Below are 12,575 nucleotides of genomic sequence, written 5' to 3'. Positions count from 1 at the left end.
TCAACTGTGGGTGCAATATATGCTACAAATACTAAAAGCAGTGCCACTCTCTAAGCTGGTAGTTTATGCAATTGCCCAGTGCAGTTTAGCAACAGCCACTGTTACCCCCAGAAGCAAACAGATGGTAGCCTGCTAGCACAACACTAACTACTGAACATTACTAGTTGGAAATTTTTAAAGGCAGAATAATTACCAATTGTTTACGAGTACAAATAACTTCCCAGAAGCAGCTTGTCAAATGCACCCAATTATAAAACATATGCTTGTTTTATTTGCAATTTAAAGATACTTTCTCTAAAAAAAGCTCATGCCTTGAAATCTAACACTCTCTTCTTGTTTGAAGATCAGATAAGTCCTAGAACCTATCTATGATAACCATGGTAAAACTATTAGTCAATATGCCTTAAGATATAAGGAAAATAAAAGGAAACCTAGCTGCAGTTCTTAATCAGATATTTTATCTACATACTGTATTTCCATAGCACTTGAAAAGGTATTAGCAGCTGGATGCCAAGAAACCTTTTATCCATCAGGTGAATATTAGATATTCCTCCTCTTCCAAAATGGCCAGAGAATGTATCACATTTTTACAATAAGCAACATTAATTAGCTCCATAGAACAAAATTATAAAGTCAAATCCATATCCATTTATTTATTTTAAAATAACATTGAAAATTATAGAATTAAATGATACCACAAGTAAAACTAAAACTGGAAAATTTATGCACTTACCACTTGAAGAAGAGAAAGATAACCAATTGCAACATTATCGAAGTTTACTTTCACATTTTTCCACCGAACACCTCCAGCAGCCCTGCTCATATTTTCACACATACTTTTATTACTGACTTGTTCTGGTGTGAGCATCTCATTATTTGTGGTGTTAACACAGTGATAGAACTTGCCAGCAAACAAATTTACTCCCATGATGCTGAAAATTAGCCAGAATGTAAGACAAACCAGAAGTACGTTCATAATGGATGGGATTGCTCCAGTAAGAGCATTCACAACCACCTAGTCAATAAACACAGAAAAAAAAATTAAAAACAACACAAGGGTTAATTATTTTTTTTTAATCTAGAAGATGATTTAATGTAAAGCATTACATTACACTGAAGTAATGCAAATAGAAAAGTAGTAATGCATGTCATATAACCAAACATGCTACTGTTGGCCTTACTGATAGACATTAAATTAGTATTATTCCATGCTTTTATAATTTGGCATATTTTTAGGGATTAGATTTACCCATAATTTCCTTTTTTTTTCCTTACCCTCATGCCTTCAAAGCGTGACAAAGCTCTTAGAGGTCTCAAAGCTCTTAATGTTCGGAGAGATTTAATTGCACCAAATTCTGAGAAACCAAGGGCAGTAGCTACTAAGCTAACCAATGAGACCTAGAGGAAACAAAACAAAACAAAAGTACTTTTCTAAGTAGCTTCAAAATAGAAATACCTTGAGGGGTAAAATTTTGATCTGAATATTGGGAAAAAAAATTCACAAGTTTCCCAATCTTTCAGTGAAAATAAATTGAAAAAGTAAAAAAAGAAAAAGAAAATAAAGAAAAAAAATAGTGTAATATTGCATGTAAATTTTAGAACATTTTGAACAAAAACATACATTAATCCATAATACTATCTATGGATATGTGCATATGTACATTTTTATTTTTTAAAAAAGTAATTTCCTCACCCTCCATGTGTTTGATTGTGATTTGGACAGCCTGTGATACCAGCTATAAACTGGCTGCTACATATATAGAAATCCTAAATACAACATTAGAAAATTAGAAAATTCAAAAGGTGTGTTGCAAAAAAAAAAGGGGGCAATATTACAAAGCATCCTGTAATGATGCACATGAGATAGAATCCCAACCTCAGCTTCATTTCAACTTTCTGTTTTTGTAACTATCAAATAGTATAATTGCACAAAAGTACATTGTTATCATAAGCTGGAAAAATATTTGGATTTTAGAAATTGCTTGTATTTTGGACAATTAATGTGCCTACTTTTGTGAAAGAAAAGGTTTAATTCACAAGAATTTTGAAACCTTCAGTACAGCTGGATTAACAGCTCAAAAGTTGATTTTCCAGCTGTTTTCCAGTGAAAGTCAATGACTTGTGTCCTAACTGAACCTCCCACTCCAGACAGCTATCTCCTGTTGTGTTTACACAAGGAAGTCTTCTGCAGATTTCTTTCCTCTAAGGGTAGCTCAAGCAAGCTGCCAATTACTATACAATCCCATTTTTGCTCTTCTGTGTGATACCATTTGTAATTGCACATGAAAAGCAGAGCAAAATGACAATTTTTTTTTGTTTCAGGGCTAATTACTTGTTTCTGTATAATAACTGTGTAATAATAATAACTGTATAATAATAATAATTATTTTGTATAATAATAATAATACCTGTAAACATCACAATGGGTAAGAACTTCTGTCTGTATACCATAAGTTCTTTCCCAAACAGGGAACAGTTGGAGAGCCTAGACTGCTAGGTACAGAACAGTTTGCCTGAAAAGATTCTGTAAAATGTCTCACGGTGATAACTCGACTGGTACTGGCATGGCAAATTTGTTCAATGTTTAGCTGGATAAAGGCATAGGACAGAAAGATAAAACTAAAATCTATTTAAGCAGTTGAGGGCAGCACCTGCATGCTAAACCAGTAGGAAGAGAAAGAATTAAAATTCCTTGTTAGTGGCTGAAAATAATAGCAAGTCTAGCAATAATGTCAGAAAAAGCTAAGCAGACCACCATGACTTTAGGGGTGGAAGGAGTGGGTTTACAATATAGGAGGCCAAACACTGGAAATGACATTGCTAAGTAAGGCATTCTTCATTTAAGAGCATCAGCCTGAGCTGTCTAATCTAACCTTGAGGTTAGAGCTAACTAAAAACCTCTGATGGTGCCTCCCAACATGAATTGTTATATAATCTGCTGCTGTAGGACCACAAAATGCAGACACTCTAAACAAAAGATTAAGATGGCTACATGAAAGCACTGAGATTGCTGAAAAAATGAAGAGCCTATACCTATCCACATGGATACATGGTATGCCTAATCAGAATTGATCTTAAAACTGAATTCAAGATCAACATTTCCCAATACAGAGACACCAAATATGAATACTCCTTAAATAGTAATAGATTTATTTATTTATGTTTACTTTTCTTTCTTTTTTACCAATGACCATTGTAATGGAAAAAAACCCTCAAAATTTATGTATCACAAGCTTCTGGAAACATACTTCTGGTTATTCATAATATGAAAGAGTCTAAAACATGGCATCAACAATTTTATGCAAAGGTGACAGAATCTATCTAGATGATTGCTGCTGATTTCCCATTAATCATAAAATTTTCATAATTTTTCACTTAAGTTATAATAAAGAAAAATCAGAATGCTACAGCATCCACAGAGAAAGCAAATATACAAAAATTATATATTCAGCCTCACTCAAAGACAGTCCTAACTTTTTTTCCTTCCATGTACTAAGGTTATCTTGTTTTGCAAAATTTAGTCTTAGGGGAGGGCCTTTATACTTGCTAAGTTTCTTACCGGTCAGTACATATTTTTTGGGAATATGTTGACCTTATTCTTGGTGTAAGTATTAATCGGGAGTTCACAACAGAAGAAATAGAGAGGCCAAGAAAATAAAAAGCAGGAAACTGCATATCCCAGAAAAAACATATCGCATATTTTCTCAAGTCACTGAGTTAGTCCATTTGCTAAGAATGGGGATCCACTGGAAAAAGAAGTACAGTTAAATGAGGAAGACAAATAACAAACGCCACTTGTGTCTTTCCTTCTAAAAAACCTACTTAAAAAAACATTAGGTAAGTTTCAATTCTACTGATAGAGGATGAAATTTCTGTCCTAGATTCCAGGTACCATTCAGTCAATAGAGTTTCCTTTTGTCCACTTGTTGAATTTCTAGGCCAACATCTTCACAAAAAGAAAGAACTCCTTTAAATGAACATGTCATGTCACTAATTTAGTTTCTCTGGAGTGCAATGTCAACACTAGTTTTTAATGTTATTAGTGAAAAACAATTCTCCCCTGCAGTTCTTTGTCAGTGCCCCATTAAGCCCGGGATCAAACGCCCTACCCCAAGTGCTCACTTAAATTTCCCTTCCTGTGTCTGTGTCCTTGCTCTCTGCTGCCACATCCAGCAGACTGAAGTCAAATCTGTAAATAGTGCTCCCTCACCAGCTGGGACTCTGCACAGTAAAACACAGAACACATGGTGCCAATGACAGCACAAAGGCAGACTTAGTTACATACTGGATAATTGCAGCAGGATCTTATTCACCAGAATGTAATTTTCCATTCCTTTAAACAAAATTTATATTATTCACTGCATGTATCCCTATCAGATTAAAGTTACATAAAACAACCTGCCTGAACAACAGAAACACTACTTAGAAAGGATAGTACCTACATCGACAATCAGGAAGTCCAGCCAGCACCAAGCATTAGTGAAGTAAGTCTGAAAACCATACGCCACCCATTTTAGCACCATTTCCAGAATAAAGATATAAGTAAAGATTTTATCAGCATAGTCCAGCAGAACTCTTACAGTCTTGCGCTGTTCAATATATATATCTTCAAAAGCCTGTAAAGAATGGGTAACATATAAGTCAGATATTGAAAAGCCTTTGAAAATTACAAATTAAGTCAGAACTAAATGAAAACAGCAAAGTACATCACTTTCCAAGGTTTTACCTTGAAAAACCAAAATAACAGAAATTACAATTACATTCTGAGTTTTAGATTTTATTGTTGTCTGAAAATGGAATTACAATAAAAAGTCAGAGGTTGCCCAAAAGATTTTTAGAAATTTCAATAATACTCAACACAGAATTATAATTTTTCATCCTGAAAAGCCCAGCCAGGTTTGTCAGAAGCCACTCTCATTATTACATCAACTTCAATTAACAAGAGACCAGATATTATGTTGATGATCTCTAGTGAATTCCTGTGTTAGGTGCTGATGGCAAGGTTTTAGTAGTGGGAGGCTGTAGATGCGGCCACTGTGAGAAGAGGTCAGGGGACTGCTTTGTGCCAGCTCCACCATTGATCCCACACACGAAACAGCGGAGAACAACAATGAAGCTGATGGTGCCTCTGGGAAAACATGTTTAAGAAAGGGCAAAGCACTGCATGGCAGTATGAGCACTGAAAGAAAAAGTGAGAGAAACTACCCTGGAAACACCAAGGTCAGCTAAGAAGGAAGGAAAGTACCTGGTGCTCTAGGTGCTGGAGCAGAGACCAAGACAATATATAACAAATCCTGTGTCAATTAACAACCAAAATAAAACCAAATATGTGAAGCACTAAATGTCCCTAAAATAGTAAAAAGAAATTCAAGAATTCCTATGTAACAGTCCAGAAATATTGCAACTAAAACTGTAGCAAAAAATTAACTAAGAACATGATGACTTCAGTATCTCCTTTGGGGGACAATTTTCAGTTTAAGTAGAACAATTTTTTCATGCATACATTTCCCTTTTCATGATTTTTGTAATTTCTTAAATAAGACTTTTTAGCATAATCCTTTTCATAAACATATACATCACCTAGCAGTCATCAAAATTTTAACGTAATCTAAATTAAATGTAATACCCAAAATATTCTGGGAATAAGTTCTCTTCAAAGGCAACTTCGTGTTTGATTCTTAAGGAAAACAGGTGGTATAATACTACACTTCGATAAAACGTTTTTATACATACTATTTCTATGGGTGCAAGCTCTACTTACCAGAGCACCACTGCTGAGAAGAATCATGAAGACAATGAATGATTCAAACCAGTTGTGCTCTACTATGCTGTAACAGGTTTTCCGAAGATTCCACCAGATTCTTCCTCTTGTGCTCTCTGTACTGCCTTTACAGCATTTAAACTTCCGTACGCAGCCTAATAGCACAAACATTAAGAAACTGTTATATGGTAAAATTTTCATTATCCTGAAAAATAAAATTATTCTTAGCTAGCTTCTGTTTCACAAAGTTCAAGTTACTTCATGCTACTTATCCCAATTATTTTTTCAATGTTATACTTTGTTTTAACTTGAGTGTACACAATTTTTCCTCTACTCTGATGCTACATCAAGTTTATAGTAAAGGACAGTCATCTAATGGAACTAATTTTCATTTACAAACACATTTAAAAATTTATATTATTCAGTTTATATACAGATAATTAAAGAATATATGCAAATTGTCAGGGAGTAGAAACAACAATCATACATAGCAACTTCCACATGAACTTGTTCAAGAATACAGAAGCTTCTTCTTTTAAAAGAGCTGTTGCCTTTTAGAAAAGGTTCAAATAGATCAGGCATTAATACTATTTCTCACAATGCTGAGGAACAACTGATGCTTCATGGGCTCATGAAGGATAACTCTTTACATAGCAAATGTTTTAACAGGAGAAAATGAGAGCTTTTCCAATGTGATACAGATTTGTGGCAACTGTCCACAGAAATTTGCCTCACATTGGAGAGCTCCCAACTTTATCATGGGGCCTCAAGGCACTGTTAGTAATTAATCTCAGTAACTGCCTAGCCAAGAGTAGCCTCCTTAATTCTTTAAAAATTATTAATCACACAGAAACAAAACCATGTTGACATGACTTTAACAGATCTGAAAGGCATTCTGGTTTTCCTGTTAACTGTCATTAAGTTCATATGTTACAAATAAGTTACACTGTATTTCATCATCTCAGCTAAAACGGCTATCACTGAGAAGAACATGAACTACTTTACCTTCAACCACTCAACACGCTTATATTATAAAAAAATAAATCTTATGTCCAAGAATGAGTCGGTATCACATAAAACAAGGATAAGGAAGAATTTTAATATATTGTCAAATTATTTGAGAAAGGTACATTTTTTGGTTGGATTTTTTTTTAATTAAGAACTTCATATAGTCAATTCATCCCCACACTGACTAACAATTCCGGTATATAAAGACGAGTAAAATAATACTTCAAAGGACAAAAGTCCTAGCCTAATATCAAAGATGTCTGCAAAACAGTAAACCAAAAAGCATGAACAGGATAGGGGAGTTAATCCTGGACCATATTTTGTTCTGAATTATTTTACTCATGATTTAAAAGGAAATTAAGATCCATAATATCAAAAAAAACCCCAGAAATTCTTTCCTACATAGTAAATTTCAGTAGTCCCCTACAAGATGCAGCTATTCAGAACTAAAATAAATCAAAATATTTAAGGACCTGCAAGTATGCTGTTCTGACTTTTTTACTTAAATAGATACACAGGATCTCATCCACCTGTTTTAACCCACAGTATATTTATACATCCTCTCTCCCCATTAATGGTGCCATCTCAACAAAATAAGTTTATTGTTTGAGTCAAACTCTCCATTGAATGATGGTGCATTAGGAAGTGATCAATCACTTGATTTCATTTTAAATTTCTTAGTAAATTGAGCCTAGTGTAGGGTTTGATCTTGCAGATTTCACTACTGACAAAGTAATTTAAATCAACAGAATTACTGTCTGCTGAGAATAAGTTTGTAGAATTGTGCCTAGCGATTATTTTAAAATATTAGAAATGACTACATATTGAACTTTGCTTTAACAAACAGTACTTCGTAGATGTCAGTATTGCTATCTACAACAGGCAAAACTAATCAGACTTGATGAATTAGGATCCCAGGACTGCTGTAGCAAATAGCTTCCTTGAACAGCCAATGTTTGTTGCAAACAAGCAAAATGTAATTGCTAGGCCCAAATTTTATTTCCATACCTTCTGTAAAGCATGCTTGTAGTTCTGATGCTTTTTCTGGTTCAGTTTCACTTTTTTCTTCTCCAAAGACAGTTAAATTAACTGTACTTCCTTCTGATGAGCTGGAAAAATCTAGCTTCTGAAAATAAAATTAAGTTATATGTTTACTTTATTAATATTGATATTTTTAGAAGTGTAATTAACCAAGCATGCAACACCATGTGCCGATAATAAGAAGAACAATGTTTTTCACCAGAAATACAAAAAAACATCCACACGTAGCAGTCAATGCTGTTGAAATGTGCATAAATTGCCACTTTCTATCTAGAGATTGTACAGCATATCATGGAATCCTTCATGGAATTTCAGAATTTCTAGAACATTAACGGTTACCAAGTTGATTTGCTGATACATATTCTATTTCTTTTGCTTTCTACTATTACTTTCTTATACATTTCAACTGGCATTAATTTGCATTCTTTTTTGCCAATGCACATATGTAGTACATTGTGCATTCTGAAACTACCCATTACTCTGGTACACATACCTGTACAGTCAACACCCAGAAATAAGTTTGGCTTTTTTCTGGGTTTTTTTAATAATTAATATTATAATTCAGTAAGTCATATTATTAAAATGATCCCCAAACATAAAAACAAACATACACACACAAAACCCCAGCCCCATTCCAAGACGAGAATAAGCCTTAATATATTATTTTGTAATCTGCCTGTGTACTGCAGATGTGGAGATTTTAAGGGAATATGTGGTGTCCTGTACACTTAAGTATGAGTACCAAACTAAATCAGAGTAGTTTTAGTCACAGCATTCTCTGACATTTTACAATGTTACCATCAAGAAGTATAAAACATCTGTAATGAAGTCACACAAGTAAATGTCTGTAGGGAATGATGTAAGCACACTTTATAAAACAACCTCAGTTTTGCTAAATCAACACCACTTTCACTAATTTAGCTATATTTTTATGATTAAGAGATATCCAAGAGATAAATGCAGACAAGTTACTATCTAATCAAGTTGTATTTACATCTCAATTGTTAAATGTGAAAGGACATGATTATTTTTGGCAATAAATAATTTTTTATGTTTGTGAAAGAATACAGACAATATGATAACAATAAGTAACACACTATTCTTCATTAACTTAAATTAAAAATTTTTTTTTGTATTGCCTACTTTCCTATTACTTTACAAACTGATTACCTGGAATAGAATCCCCATATTACTTATGTTTACTGTAAAAATGTATTTTCTTTTTCAGCAACATAATTTCAAACCAGCAATATTCACACCAAACATTGCCTCTACTGAACCCAGGGATAGCACAATATGCCCTCCACAATTCTAATATTATGCTGCTTTCATCATTCCATGACATAGAATATATAATGCAAAATGTTGCAGTGGTGGCAAGTAAACTAAAACAATTAAGTCAGATTATTACTTTTAAAATATATACTTTTTAAGAATAAAGAACTTTTTTGTCACATTATTAATAAAAAATGAAAGCAATGTGAAGTAATTTGAACTGTAAGGTTAGCAGATGACATTAATTCAAATGAAAATATAAAAGATGAACAACCACAAACAAAAAAGTAACTGAAAAGAATCAATATGTTTAGAACATGAAGTTATGTATTTCATATAACTCATGGTAGAGGAATCAGAGGTTAGAGCTTTTAAAAATTTATTTTTAATTACAAAAGGCAATTTTCTTTACTCTAGAAATAAAACTAGAGATTCTGTGAACTATTTTGATATAAACCAGGTAGTCTGGTCTCCTCTTCTACAGATGGTGTAAAGTATAATCCTACTGGTTGAAGAGTTACAGATTTAATTAAACATTAGTTCTCTTTTTTATGTGAGGGGCTCATACTTTTCACTAAGATGCAGGTATTAAACAACAACAGCAACAACAACACCAAAAAGTGATCATAAAAATCAATGTGCATAGAAGAGTTTCTCCCTCTAATTAAAAATTAGAAGTCTAGTTTATTTGCTATTTACAACAGAAGTCTTTGTAGAAGTCTAACTGATCTGGGGAATAACTCCAGGAAGAGAACTTTTAGCAAAGACAGAAATGTTCCTCCTTCAACTTCCAAGGCCCTTAGCTGCTGTTCAGTTTACTAAACAGAGGTAAGAAGGCCACATTAGATGTACACTAAACACTGGATTGAATGGATTAACTTAGAAAAAACTGCCACACTTATCTATAAGAAAAAAGCATTGCCTTATTATGCAGGGAAGGGTAAGTAAGACAAAGTGATATCTAAATGAAAAAGATTTGTGTATTTTTCAGTCAAATGACTGGAAGCTCCCAGTTTACTGGTTTCCATGCTGCTCTACACTGGTCCAGACTCATGTAAGCAGAAGCTTGAGTTAGGAGCAGTGTCACATAATCAACATCCATCAAATAAGACTCATCCCCTAATACCTGGGACCAGTAGGATGGGATATTATGATTCCACTCTTCCCTACTGAAGTGCATTTTTGAAAATAGCTTCAAAAAATCCCTAGAAAGATATTTTTCCATTCCATCTGAACAGTTTAGTGCCCCCTTGTACACAGAAGAGAGACCTAAATACTTCCAATATGTAATACAGTGCAAAAGAATAGATGGAATATAATGATTCCACAACATTTCCACACAACTAGAAGCTGTATTTTCAAATGGATTATCTCAATGGTAAAGAGCAGAACTGTCAAACTACAGAGAAGAAATCATCAGGAATAAGAAATGGATAGCTTGGTACGATTAAGCGGAATAAAAAACTTTGTAAGTTTTATGGTTCTAGAGTTTCTGAATTTAGAGGTTTGGGAGTGTAGTAATTCCTATTTTGTCTTTCTAAAAATTGTCTTAATTTGATCCTCATCCTGAGTTTTCCTATTTTATATTTCTTTCTCGTTTGAACATCCTTATAAATATAGTTTTAAACCATCCAGATTTATTTAGACACCTGCATAGAAATTTTGATTAATTTTTTATGATTGTCTTGATAAAAATAAAGCAACTGGATTATGTTCACAAAGAAAAAATCATTTATGCTGAAGAATAAAACTTAAATAAATGATTCCCTACATTCCAACCTTGCAGACATATATCAACTTCATGACTAGAATATAACTACAACATTACACCCATATTCAAGGGAAGTATGCATATGTATAAAAAAATACATTTGATTGTTCCTAGGAGTGTATCTTTCATCTTATATTTTAGCTTCTCGTACATGAGAAAACTGAAATGTGAATTACAAAAACATTGTGAACAAACACAAAGCAATTTATATAAAAGATATTAACATTCTAGCATACAAGTAACTGTATATATGTAATATTACAGAGGCATTGGTCAAATGAATGTGATCAGAAAATGTTCATAATTACATGACAGCTAAAAACATAGTACAACAGATGAACAGAAAACATCAAGTGAGGACAACCTTCCCATTGTCATAAAATCATAGGTTGTTAACCTCTTTTGATCTTGAAAAGTGCTGATGCTTAATCATTCAGTTAACAAGAATAAAACTTACAAAGCATGCATGTTATGCCACGGATATAGTACAGAAAATACCAAAGATGTAACAAGGAGAGAAGAAGGTGTGGGTGTTGCCCTCGGTCATGCTGTGATGTGAGTCACGGGACTCAGCTTACAGAGTGCTGCACATGTTCCCACTACATTGCAACATATGGGGAAAAAGATACTGGAGCTGAGTAGCATGCAGGCCAATCAATCTCAGAAGTGATCAAATATGTATGATTTGTTTAGGTAACCTGTGAAAACATGCTGACACGCTGCTCTGCCTGGTTTAAAAGCACCAGTCTTGACTGATCCAGCTTGATTTTACTCCTGTGAGAGAATGGCACGCAATGAAATTAAAATATGGTACCCTTGAGGTTGTTTGAGTACTGGAAACAGAATTGTGGATTCCTACTTACTTAAAATATGTCACACATTTGCAAACATAATATTTTTAGGTGTGGATTAGAGCTTTAGGCATATCCAAATATATAATGGAAGAGGTAAGATTAGCAGAACATCCGAAGCTCATAGATGGAAACTGGACTTGGGCCTGAACATAAATAACACCCAACAAACAACAAGCCAAACCACCACCAAAAATCCTTTCACCCTCAAATCTTCCTCCTCCAGGAAAAAAAATAAAGGCCCAAACAAAAAAGAAATACAGATGCACCCACACTATTTCAGCTTTAGGTATCCTTTAAGTGGTAGTAACTAGACATTTAAAACAACAGAAACATATTTCTCCTTGCATTTCATTTTCAAGGTTATTCCTGGTCTTCACTAGATGCTAATTAGGATACATCTAGGTCCTCTCTTTCAGAAAAGAGCTGCAGGCAAAACAAAAAGTAAATCATACCATGTTAAAAATGGAAACTTCTGCATAAGATAATTTCCCCAGCATCTTTAAATATTTAACTGAATGATTTTTAAAAAAATTTCAAACAGTTCAAGGTGCATTATGGACTGTAGCAGACATAGCAATGAAAAACAAAACCTCATGCTGAGCAATCAACCTGTAAGTTCCTCAATTTGTCTTCTGGTATAAATCTGATCTCACTTCTTACCAATGGCTTCTCAAGGATTCATCCGAGAATGTAGCTATGTAACAACTCCAACACAAACTGCTCCATTTAAAGGGGAAGTCTGAAAGAAAAAGCTGAACTAATCTACAAGATGAAAGACCATTTCCCTACTGACTATGAACAAATGTACACAAATAAGGGGTGTTTTTTTAGTTTATCTATCTCCTGTGGTTGCCAATTCTCAGCC

At 33.7% G+C, this 12,575-nt stretch overlaps 1 protein-coding gene across 1 annotated transcript in view; it reads right to left on the bottom strand.

Annotated features, from left to right (window-relative positions):
- The window catches only part of LOC115905605 (sodium channel protein type 2 subunit alpha-like), a 61,492-nt gene that overhangs the window by 8,804 nt on the left and 40,113 nt on the right, over positions 1–12,575 (bottom strand). Inside the window, 5 exon segments of the mRNA XM_030952017.1 lie at positions 734–1,015; positions 1,276–1,398; positions 4,443–4,616; positions 5,762–5,916; positions 7,778–7,895. Coding sequence (XP_030807877.1) covers positions 734–1,015; positions 1,276–1,398; positions 4,443–4,616; positions 5,762–5,916; positions 7,778–7,895 — 852 coding nt within the window.

The sequence above is a fragment of the Camarhynchus parvulus genome, chromosome 7 (assembly GCF_901933205.1).
Source record: "Camarhynchus parvulus chromosome 7, STF_HiC, whole genome shotgun sequence".
Taxonomy (NCBI): Eukaryota; Metazoa; Chordata; class Aves; order Passeriformes; family Thraupidae; genus Camarhynchus; species Camarhynchus parvulus.
This window is presented reverse-complemented; position numbering and strand designations above follow the sequence as displayed.